General features: G+C 33.4%; 1 protein-coding gene across 1 annotated transcript in view; it reads left to right on the forward strand.

Moving 5' to 3' along the window:
• Positions 1-11,065, forward strand: part of LOC117332095 — a 68,184-nt gene extending 57,119 nt beyond the window's left edge. Inside the window, 4 exon segments of the mRNA XM_033890980.1 lie at positions 7,746-7,988; positions 8,311-8,443; positions 8,918-9,099; positions 9,851-11,065. Coding sequence (XP_033746871.1) covers positions 7,746-7,988; positions 8,311-8,443; positions 8,918-9,099; positions 9,851-10,188 — 896 coding nt within the window. The 3' untranslated portion in view covers positions 10,189-11,065.
• The last annotated feature ends 2,191 nt before the right edge of the window (positions 11,066-13,256 follow it).

Genomic DNA, 13,256 nt, shown 5'->3' on the forward strand with positions numbered 1-13,256 from the left:
GGTTATTGCCATCAAGAACTGGACTGAGAAATATGACCATATTTGGTAGCCACATTCACCAATACGCCATCTACTGTCTGTTTCAATGAAATATGGCTGCCCCCATTGCCTTCCGCTTCAAATAATTTACTTACAAAAACACCTTCGTTTTATGTAGTAGTTTTACCGAAAATGTTGAAATGTATTCAGTAGATGTTTTCAAGATGCATACGATTTGAGAAATGCATAACGCTAGCGAAATGTGAAGACTAAATGAACCTGAACATTACGAATAACTCCAGGTCAATATATTTATGTAAACAAATATTGCGCAGGCGCATTCGTCTCCGGATGTTTAGAAAGTTTTGCTCTTCCGTGTTCATTCCAAAACGGCTGACATTATAGCATCGGTCTGCAAATATGTCCGCGATTTACTTAAATGTGTATTATATATATTCTAGAATGTTACATCATTATCAACTAGATGAATATTTCTATAATTTAGAGAAAGAAATATATCAATAACGGCATACGAGACGATACATTGTATCATACTATAGGTTACTGTACTGCGTACAGTACATGTTTGCGAGAAAGGTAGATACTAGGTGGCATTTGTGGTCAGGGTGACTGGTCATAGCGTTAACATTGTCATCGATTTCCATATTCCATTTTCCTTTGACGAAAACGACCAATAAATCAAATGCAAATGATAATATCTTGTTTGCCATGTGCACGGGATTGGTTGTTGTAGGCGATACTTGGAACGTATTTACTGTTGTAAGGGAGGTAACTGCAAGATTACGGAAATCAAAGGGTGAGGACAAAACCCGGAATGCACTCAGGCGTGAAGAGATTTTTCATAATATTTTGTATTTATTAGGACATATCTCCGTTATTACTGAATGGATTTTTGTTCGGACACCAGAAGTAAAAGGGTTAACTTATCCCCTTTAAAATGGTATAAGTTATATTTAACAGTATCAAAAATTAGAAGTGAAAGTGGTGGCCGGAATGAACCCATATGGAATAAAAATGTCGATATTTACAACTGTTTTCGTTATAATAAATACCCATATCTCAAATATTACTGAACAGATTTTTGTTCGGGAACCACCCAAAAATGGAGAATTTAGTACTCTTTCACATGATATAAACTGTTTGAATACATGTTCGATATTACTTTCAAAAGTGGTGGCCGGAATGAATTGATGTGGTGTGAAAAATTAGCAAAATCGTCAAAGTTACATGTAAATTTCCATCCTTATTGGTCCATAACTCTTTTATTACTTAACCGAAATCTGTTCGAGACACACTCTAGACAAGATAATTATATAGGCTTTAAGCTGATATAACTTTTATTAATATTCATTACAAATTCGGTGCAAAAGTGGTGGCCGGAATGAACCTAGGTGAAATTCACGGACGCCATTTTGAACAAAAGGTGAATGTAAAAACAACACAAGCTACATGCTTGTTCTTTAATACAAGGGAAGTAACTCGAGCAAGGAAAAATTACCTGTAGAACTTTTAGCCATTCTGTTGGAATGTTACCATGCATGCTCTACGACGTGGACGCAGTTCTACTTAAGAGCCCATCTTTTTATTTTTTTTATTTTTATTCTTTTATTTTCATAGAGTCAGTACATTTTTGCTTTATTGTTTTATTTAAATGAATTTATTTTTTTATTGTAATCTTTTTATTCTATTTTTGTTTCATTGTTATATGAAAATTAATTTTTAAAACCTACGATGATCGGAACATAACCAGTCTTCTGAATCTCTAAGATTTGCACACTCTTTATGTTTCTAGAACGGATATATCCCCATTACTTGTTTGAAAACTTGTAACCCAGTGGTCTCTTCCCTTATGGTGAATTTGAACAGAAGGTGAAACTACAGATTGAAAAGCTATTTGGTTTTTCCATTTGCATTTATTTGAATCATATACTGGAGCTAAGTTTGTCAACTGAAAACCATTCAAACCAGGAAATTGTTTAGACATTATTGATTGTACTTCATTCATAATATCAGAACAAATCCATTCTTTATTGGAAATTTTAAGTTTATGGCTTTCATTTAAGTTATTTACCCATGGGTTTTGTAGCGACTTTACGTTTTTTAACAAGTTGTACATTATCTTCGCTAATATTACATGTATCAGAATCTTCTAACTGAACACGTGGTTTCCTTTTTTACAGGACTTAAAGTTTCCTTTTTAATAGATTGATTTGTAGGAGTCTTTATTTGTTGAATAGGAGTTTTTGATGGACCTAGTTTTTTCGTAGATTTTGGCGTTTTAGGTGGCGTACTATCTACCACTATTGTATCATTATCTTGATTAGGAGTAACCGAATCAGGTGCCGCAATTACATCCCTATCATAATCGTTACATCTTTTTAAACTGTTTTTAGATAACTGTTTTAAACTAACGGTTCTTTTGCTGTCTACAATTTCATCCCCCACTCGTTTTTTAAATTACCTTTGACAAAGTCTACGATTTCATTGGGGTTTAAAAGTTTTTTGAGTATGACAATTTCATCTTTTGGAATCTTAGCATATACAAATTTATCTAAAAGTTTGTATTGTCCTATTCCTGCCATTCCAGTTTGAATGTTATAAAAATATCTATACTGTAGCAACTGTAAACTTAATGTTAAAACATCGACGGGTAATTCCTTACCTTTCACGTGAGTTTTCAAGACAGCGTTGATACTTTCTGACGCATTATTTGTAATACCTGACAGCGGATTATACAAACCATTGAACTGTTGAATGTTCCACTTTGCAGCATGTAATTTGATGTCATTCTGGAGATGGTTGTTGAAGTAGTTTAGTGCTAATTGGGACCACTTACCTGTGCGAAGTTTGACTGTGTCGTCAAAGTCTTCCTCGTTTGACTGAAGAATTCTAGTTAAATCTTGTAAATAAATAGCTATCTCAGAACTATCTAGGTGATTCTTTTGTAACCAGTATTTAAAGTCTCTTTTAATATGATTCCAGCAGAACAGATTAGTACAATTTGGTAACACCTTTTTAATTGCATTAGAAACACCCTTTTCTCTATCTGTTATAATTGGAATATTCTTTTTCAAAAGTTTTGGAACTTTTTCACAAAGATAATCAAACAATCGCTCGTGACATTTTTGAAATTTCCTTTCATGTACCAAAAATGCTAATGGAATGTTAGGTTTGTTTTCAAAAAGGATATGTTGGAAAATGACTGGTGTCACATAAAAATCACCTAGATTAAAAGTTGTGTCATACCCTAAGCACATTGTTACTGAGCTATCGTCTAAATCTAACAATTGGTTAAAAACCTCAAAAATTTCTAGTTAACAGTCATCGGCCAGCGTAAGCTCATCTAAAGATTAATTATATTCATCAAGGTGTGAACGAACCGCCCGTTACCTGGTCATGGTGACCGGTGTACCGTGTAGGCCTATAGTATGTTGTCGGCTTGGACATACTCGTAAATGGCGTCCGTGAATTTCACCTAGGTTCATTCCGGCCACCACTTTTGCACCGAATTTGTAATGAATATTAATAAAAGTTATATCAGCTTAAAGCCTATATAATTATCTTGTCTAGAGTGTGTCCCGAACAGAAATCGGTTAAGTAATAAAAGAGTTATGGACCAATAAGGATGGAAATTTACATGTAACTTTGACGATTTTGCTAATTTTTCACACCACATCAATTCATTCCGGCCACCACTTTTGAAAGTAATATCGAACATGTATTCAAACAGTTTATATCATGTGAAAGAGTACTAAATTCTCCGTTTTTGGGTGGTTCCCGAACAAAAATCTATTCAGTAATATTTGAGATATGGGTATTTATTATAACGAAAACAGTTGTAAATATCAACATTTTTATTCCATATGGGTTCATTCCGGCAACCACTTTCACTTCTAATTTTTGATACTGTTAAATATAACTTATACCATTTTAAAGGGGATAAGTTAACCCTTTTACTTCTGGTGTCCGAACAAAAATCCATTCAGTAATAACGGAATTATGACCTAATAAACACAATAAATCAACAAAAATCTCTTCACGCCTGAGTGCATTCCGGGTTTTGTACTCGCCCGAAATCAAACGTTAAACCAATTTGATTGGTCGATTCTTCCATGAATTTGGCAGGGGGTTTACAATCGAAGTGACAGATAACTACGGCAATATATTCAGATGATATCAACAATAACACTTTTAGATACGTGTGGTCGGCAGTTGTCATGTTTAAAATGAACAATTATATAGCTTGTTTTTATTTCGGCAAAGTCGAGAATATTTACTGAAACGGACCACAGGTGAAGCAGACTTGGAAATACCGAAACGAAGAAAAATGGGGCTCAATTATAATATAAATTGGCATTATTTTCAGAGAATTGACCCACATATATGTTTTTCAATGCCTAATTGTATCATATGTAAAATATTAGTGGTTTACGAATTTTAAATTAATTTTTCATTTGCGAATCGCGGCCCGATTGTCGTTCGAGTTGAATTACCGAAATGGCCGATAGTGGACCCAAATCGATATTTTTACGAGAGAATGGACCCAATATAGGATCTATTAATCTTTGGTGTGTGTATAGAGACCATATGCATTTTTTTCCTTTACCTGGAAGTATTTTGAAAGAATTTGCAAAATACCGAATTCACGATCAAATTTTCGATTGTGACGAACTACTGAGACGGTGTTAAGTTCATGTTAAGTCAATCTGATTGAAATCAGCTGTTACATATGTACACATGGCTACGTTTACTATGCAATACGCCTACGTATTTTTTTTTCAAAGACGGAAAACGGAAATCCGGATTATCTAAAAACAAATGCAAAAAGACTTGTGATATTCACTTAATTTAACATTCAGCCATTAATTGTTATTTGTAGTTTTATAACTTCTGAAATAGTGTGATCGATTCTCTGTATAATATTGCTGTGGAACTTGTGTTATTTTTCAAACAAATTCATTTTGATAATTTTTTAATTTAGAACGTTCATCAAGTCATGTTCAAGACTTGAAATTCTCGCTACACCATACTTCAAACACAGTAATCAATGAATTGATAAATTGAAAATTGAAGTCAAGCAAATGAGTTGATATTTACCTAAATAATTTTTCAATATACAACACATGTTCAGATGACTATTTGTGCCATGCTGTTACAAGATTTCAGTTATAATTCTAAAATTGAATTAGTATGTAAATATATGTTATACTGTCAATATCCACAAAGCGAGTGCAGTCTACTGTACTCGGTCATGCCGTAGATAGCGGTACATACATTTTTTTTTTTGTATACGTACTGCTTACATCTCGTGCTTACTTGTGTGAACTATAAATCAATAACAAAAATGGTTCATATATTTCTATATATGACTTCACAAATTATGCGGTGTCTGAAGATCTGAATGAAGATAAACGATGTATTAAATTATTTTTATGAAATATTCAAGTCATAGATCATTCTTTTTTTTTAAAGTACTGATTTCAGGTCCATTTTGGTAATTCAACTATAACGGCAATTAAAATACTTCTCGTTTTTTTGTTAAAGCTGGAAAACGGAAATCCGGATTATCTAAAAACAAATGCAAAAAGACTTGTGATATTCACTTAATTTGATATTCAGCCGTTAATTATTATTTGTAGTTTTATAACTTTTGATATATTGTGATTGATTCTCTGTATAATATTGCTGTGGGACTTGTGTTATTTTTCAAACAAATTCATTTTAATAATTTGTTAATTTAAAATTTTCATCAAGTCATGATCAGGACTTGAAATTCTCACTACACCATACTTCAAACACGGAGTAATCAATGAATTGATAAACTGAAAATTTACCTTAAATAATTTTTCAATATACAACACATGTTCAGATGACTATTTGTGCCATGCTGTTTCAAGATTTCAGTTACAATTCTAAAATTGAATTAGTATGTAAATATATGTTATCCTGTCAATATCCACAAAGCGAGTGTAGTTTACTGTACTCAAAGTCATGCCAGTAGATAGCGGTACATATACTTACTGCTTACATCTAGTGCTTACTTGTGTGAATAAATCAATAACAAAATGGTTCATATATTTCTATATATGACTTCACAAATTATGTGGTGTCTGAAGATCTGAATGAAGTGAATAAACGATGTATTACATTATTTTTTATGAAATATTCAAGTCATAGATCATTCTCTTAAAAATATTGATTTCAAGTCCATTTTGGTAATTTTACTATGACGGCAATCAGGCCTAGAATGGCGAATAAGCCCCTAATATTTTACATATGATTAATTTTGACATTGGAGAACATAAAATTGTGTCCATTCTCTAAGCACTGGTAGAATGTACAGAATAGAGCTTCATAAATATATTCTCAAAATTACTAATTACCCCGGTAAATATAACATTTTACATAAACATCCCATGACTGATGGTGAACTTAAACTTGCAAATCTCCTGTGTCATTCCAATTTTGATATGTGTAAATATATACACGTACTGTATATATATATATATATATAGTTATAGATATGGAATGCTTCACAATTTGCATACAGTTATGGAATCTTATAACCCCCAAAACTGTTCTCTCCACATAAAGGTGTGATTTGTGCAATTACATTGCTGAATTGTGTGGTTCAGTATGATTGGATGATCAACATTGGAAAAGGACAATAAATAGGGAATGTGTCGTCCCATCGAATGGACTGTAATCTTTGTGATCAGGTTTGAAGTTGAAAATGAATCTTGAAGTTTTCTTTTCCTGTTTGCTGAATTATTCGATGAAGATAGTCTTTATCTGGTTGTTATTCTTTATCACATTGTTTACCATCCTGTAATTATACCAGAAGTTTATCTTCTCATATACAGATTTATTAACATCAAATGATTCCTGAACAAAAGGAGTCAAGTTTTTTGTTTTGAAGTACCATAAATGCTTGAGTACAGTTTCAATAGGATACATTCCTAATTCGGGCCTTGATTAGCAGCTCTGGTTTTGGTTTTCAGTAATTCTTTATGTGTGTTTCATCATATTAAGTTGAAATACAACTATGTATGCCAAACTAACGATGGAACTAGACTAAATTTAGTTCATATGAGAAGTTGGCATCAATAAGGTCACAGAGTCCTGGCTGTATTATAACTGATGATGCCTTCCCGAAAGAAAGAAGACATATTTTATTTTCATCGATCCAAGATAGATCAACAAACTTCCAATTTCAATTAGGATCTTACAGAAACATGCATGTGTACAATCAAATCAGAACAGCTGCAAACATTTCAAATTATTTGCAATTAATTCCTTAACCGATATCAGTAAATTTATCAACTTAAAACTAAGAAGATTACTGATTTTGCATTAAACAATAATGTTCGTTTACAGTACTTCCAGTACTTTGATTTCTTCATGTGAAGACGGATTCCTGAACAATCGACTTCATTCTGAAAAATTCACCAATTGTAATAGCATGCGTTTTTTAATTAATTGTAAGAGGGGTCCTAATCGTATAACCTTACGATTAATATGATAATGAGCAAGCCGTTTCTGCTGTACTTTGATGCGTTTTTAATTCCCGCAAGAGGGCGCAGCGTTTCTACGGCTATGTGTGAGATAACTTTTATATACGGCTTTGTTAGTCTGAACATAAATATTTTCTATTCTAGTTTAATTTAAAAATGTTAGTTGACTAAATTGTCCCTTTAAAATATCGGATAGCTTTAAGTATTTGACGCTTCTGTGTGCTCTTTCAGGGAAGTTGGGGATATCTCTCACTGCGCCATGGGCACAGCCAATGAACCAATCAAATCAACAGGATATAGAAGCCTCCGAGCGTGCGCTTCAGTTCATGATAGGCTGGTTCGCCAACCCGATATTCAAAGATGGAAATTATCCAACGATGATGCAAACATCCGTTCTTGAAAACAGTTTGAGGGAAAACCAACTTGACAGCAGACTTTCTGAATTTTCCATTCAGGATCAGATAATGTTGAAAGGTAAAATGATGCCACGAATATAGATGTTTTAAGTAAATATGCGGGAAAGTGGGAGTGGACAGCTATTGATTGACAGCTATACAGTTTCCTTTTGTGGAAAGAATTAGGAATACATATCTGCTCAGTTCCAAAGGAAATATCAAGGCTGAGTTCAGTTAATATTAACCAAATATTTCAAATCGAAATGATAGTAAAAATAACGTCTTAAGGACCGGGACATCATAGTTAAAAGTGAAACAGCTAAAAAAGGAAGTTTACTAAATTATTTTAAATGACATGCTGATTTAATGATTCAAAATTTGATAAATATTTCGTTTTGTAGGATCTGCCGATTTTCTTGGACTGAATTATTACAACTCTATCGTGGTAAAAGAGAGTGAACAAACGTCACCAAAATCCCTCTCTTATTTCTCGGATATGAATATCGATATCAGTGCTGCCACCATGTGGTCAAGGTAGGTAACTCTGACATTTACTAGTATAAAATCGCTGTTAGGGGCAAGTACCAATCTCCTAGAGTTTCCGGCATACACTGGTATGTGCATGTCAGCTGGCGTCAAATGTTATGAATTTCTTAGCAATTAAAAAATTAGTGTTTCACGTTCTGACATTAACATATCATCGTTTGTCTGAGCAAATGTGATATTTGACATTTTTTTTTATACACAGAGGATTGGAATTTGGTTTAGCAATTTACAGGAAAAACTGAAACATTGACAGCTATGATTTGTATCTATCTGAATCCCAATAGAATTTTCTAAAAAAAAAAATGAGTATTTGAACTTTGTTGAAACGTTGGGATGTTTTTTGCGGATGAGGAAATCTAGATAAAAGCAATACATAAAGACATTTTAAGTAACGATACAAACAAATGATCCTAATATTACTATTAAGTCAAAACCTTACCATAGTCTCGCTTGTATCAACAGTAGCACTAACGAGAGTACCTGGAAGCCAGAGGGACTTAGACGAATACTAAACTGGCTCCACCAATCATATTCCACCACGCCGATCTACGTCACAGAAAATGGAGTGTCGGACACGACAGGTACAATGGAGGATTCGGAGCGGGAGGACTTTCTTAGACAGCACACCAATCAACTCATTAAAGGTAACAACCATCTTAAAATGTCTTATTAGTCTTGAACAGCGTCATTTAGTTCTGGGCGGTCATAGCCTGAACTAATACAATTAACATTCATTAAACAATACGCCTAGTGACATCGTTTGCTAGTTGTCGTCTGATTCTGAATCAGTCTTTGGGCTTCGGAAGCATCTAGTCTCATTTATTCTTATTTTGGGAAATATACTTGCCAAAGATTCAAAGGATCTACGATTTTGATATCCTTTATTCTAGACCACACTGTTTTGCTTTCTGAATTTTCTATAGATAATTTGTCTATAATCATACCCAGCAACAAAATGGTGATACGTTGTTTATTGTCTGTAAATCTTGTACCGATAATCCATCCTTGAAACACTATTTAATGAAACTACCTTTGTTCGACATTTGTTTATGCAAATTTAAAGAACAACTATTTTGCGAGAACAAGTTCATATTTTATTGTTACACCAATGTACAATATCCGAAAGTTATTCAAAGCTTTCGTCAAAATCTGGAATTTATGTCAAGTTATAATTGCCCGAACAATGGAAAATTGTTACGGAAAAAACCCGAAAAGTTCCGGATTAGAAAAAGAAAACCCACTCGAATTAGAAAGTACTGTTTTTGGTCTGCTCATCTGTAGAATATTTAATGCGTAGTTTAAAAGAAAAACATATTGCATACATGTCATAAATATGACAAAAGATTGATCTCATGGCCGCCACCAATTACTTATTACTTTGTTGAACTTTTACAGCTATAACCTTGGACAAGGTCAAAGTTGAAGGTTACTTTGTCTGGTCATTGATGGACAATTTTGACTGGGAAGAAGGATTCTCTAAGAGATATGGACTGTACCACGTGAATTTTCAGAAAGCAAAAAAGACGCGCACAGCTAAAAAATCTGCAACCTTCTACAGGCAGCTCATACAGGACAATAGTTTCTATGACAACAGGACAACAACTTCACAAACACCTTTGACTACAACTCCGAAAGTAGTGAAGCAAAACCATGGTGTTTCCGGAACAATATCTACTCATCAAACACCATTCCTTCTCATAAGTTTGATTCTTGTAGGCTTCAAACTAATCTAGAATGAACAGCATCCCATATGCCTTTCCAAAGGTCATGTCATCGGTGTAGAAACATCATATTAAATATCATACAAAATTTCAAACTTTCATACACGTTCTACGTTTCATATTATACAGTGTTTTGCATGGCAACAATTATCTTAGTATAGCTAGCATCATATATTCATTATACGGTTAGTTTATAAGGTATTTAGGGAACGGTTTAAGGATTCTGTTTGTATTTTAATCATGGAAGAAATCGATTTCGACTAATAAAGCAGTGAGCTGAAATATTTTTCTACATTTTGTGCGTGCCAGTGTGTGGGGGATGGGGGTCGGGTCTCCAGTATATTTCTGATTACTGGAGGTTTGAGGGGTAGCGGGTATTGATTTCATTACATGTTCTCTTCAGCGAATGAATATAAGTCATTGGTTAATCCAAAAATTGGTAGACAGACAATATTTGATACATCCTCATTATTCTTTATATAAAATTAATAATAATGATAAAACAAAAAACCAAAAAAAACCAGTGCTTTATGTATCTTTTCAAGAGGGTTTTATTCTTTATTAAAGTTCTGACAAAAAAATAGTCAAAATCAGGAAGTTAAGAGCTTCGTGGTCAAGTTATAAAGGACTGGTCATGATCGATAAAACTCATAGTTTATAACGTGTATCGGTTGCTGTTCTTATTTCTTAACTCTGAGTGTGCATATTGTAGTTACTGGTTCTATTCAAATAAGTTTTGCTGGAATAGTTATAATATAGTAGATTTTTCTTTTGAAATAATGTAACTTATTTGAATTGTGCAAATTTGATATGGACTTTTGATTATACAAACTTTATAAAATGGATTGAAGGTATGTTTCAAGATGAAAAATAAAATAACAAAAAAAGATATGAAGTGGAGGGAGCTCGTTAATATTGTTCATGTCTACATTTGATATAGTTGGAACATGGAGACAATGATTCAAAATGTCCTGGCTGTGCAAGGGGCGATAAACCCAGCAAACAAGTTGGAAGGCTTAAAGGGCGACAACTCTTCCTACGTCTGGTAAGGCTGCCGGTAGCCACGACGAGAAATAATTTTAGACCGTACAAATAATTTTTGTCAGGTTTTTCATAAATTCAACTTTTGTGAATTTGTAATGTAACTTTTGTGAATTTAAAAGGATTCCACAACAAGCCTCAACAACGCACGATTTTTAAATAGGACCTTTGCTACGATGGCTAATTCATTAAATGTAGGATTTTCATACAGAATCCAGGAAAAAATGTGTAGGTGGTGAAGTGAGTGAATCTATGATGAAATTGATAATGTCGTTGATACAATTTACGGAACAATCATAATTTCAATTTCAATTTTATTCCGAATACATAAGTACATATATATGATTGCAATATACATATACTTTCATGTCATATCACAATAAATTTGTGTAAAATACCAGAGAGCAACAATATTCAATATCATATTCATATTATGAACTGAAAAATAAAACTTCTAAAAAATGATGTTAAGGTGATCAGACATTAAGACCAAGATAGAAGTGTCTTATAAAAATTATCATGACGACATATTTGAAAGAACTGATTTTCCAGATTACGTTGTTTTAAATGTTTAATCGTTCCGGCATTTTGATCAAACATCACAAAATGATAAAGTATTATAATATTTCGTTCAAGTTCGAGTTTCAGGGGTTTTGTGACAATGTCAAGGTCACTGTTGCTATTCTTAGCCGGGCCGGTAGGGGACCCAGTATGCTTGACGATAACAACGCTCGATAGAAGGGGGATAACTCTTACAGGCTTGTTGCACATGTTTTACCGAATATAAAACGCAACTATCGCGATTTTTCCAACTGAGCCAGGGTTCATCACATATATGGACATTAAAAACACATTCTTTAAGAGTATTTGATCACACTATTGTATATCCTATAAAAGTCCGATAAAAGCGGAACTATGCTCCTGTCAATTGCCTGGTTCTTCATGCTTTCATTAGGAAGAGATTTATTCCTAAATAGAAATTATTCGTTTTCAGCGTTTTAACTGGCCTAATACATACTGTTGATAAATTACACATAAACAGTTAGTAGCACCAGTAAAAAATATAAAACCATTCAACATTGTTAGTATTGACAAACACAACATAGATGATAGGAACCGGAAATCGGACAGTGGGGTGCATGCTGGGTACTCACCGTGACAGCCACTTCCTCCGCAAAGGTACCAACATTTCAGTAAGAGAATAAGTCAAAGTAAAACCTCTATTAAAAATTTTATGAATATGATATAGGTTATAAATATAAAGACACTGAAATCAACATAAACCGCGACTCGGTGATAAATTGATATCATATTTGTGCTTTTAAGAATCCGTTTTATTCATCAGTAGAGAAAAGTAAGAAATGGATAGACAACGATGACGTCTGGATGTAAATTCCTTCAGTACATTGCCAGTTTGACAAATCACTTCATATTTATGATTATCAGAATATAAAGTTTATTGTTTTTTTCCGATCTGTTGGAGATCGTTAAGTAGAATAAAAGCTGAAAACGAGGACATGATACACTTGCCTTTCCGGACACCTTGAAGGCGGCAAAGCCACGGGACTAGGCAGAGATTATGTTAATACCAAATCCCTGCGACCACAGGGATTTGTTTCTTCACAAAATAATGTAATGATGTCTTTTGTTTACCGGCAATATACAAAAGAAATTTACATATTTAATAAAACTCCAACAATACATGCACTGTACTCACTGCGGCTGTCTTTTACTGTGTATATCATCCATACTGACGTCATTGACATCACTTATTCATCCTTCCGTCCTTCTTCACGCCAATAGCTTGATCATTGATATTTTTCCTTGTAAGATAAAAGCATATATCAAAATAAGATTGTTACAGTTATAGTCCCAGAATTTGAATGTAAGTATATGTAATGTAGATAAAATGAAATATATTAAACAGCAAAAGTTTGTTTCATATGGAATGACTAAATTCTTATTGAATACATTCTACATGTGTCCGAGCTCGGTTATAACTGAAATAATGACGTTAAGCCCAGCCAATTGATCAATCT

Source organism: Pecten maximus, chromosome 8 (genome assembly GCF_902652985.1).
Source record: "Pecten maximus chromosome 8, xPecMax1.1, whole genome shotgun sequence".
In the NCBI taxonomy this organism is placed as follows: Eukaryota; Metazoa; Mollusca; class Bivalvia; order Pectinida; family Pectinidae; genus Pecten; species Pecten maximus.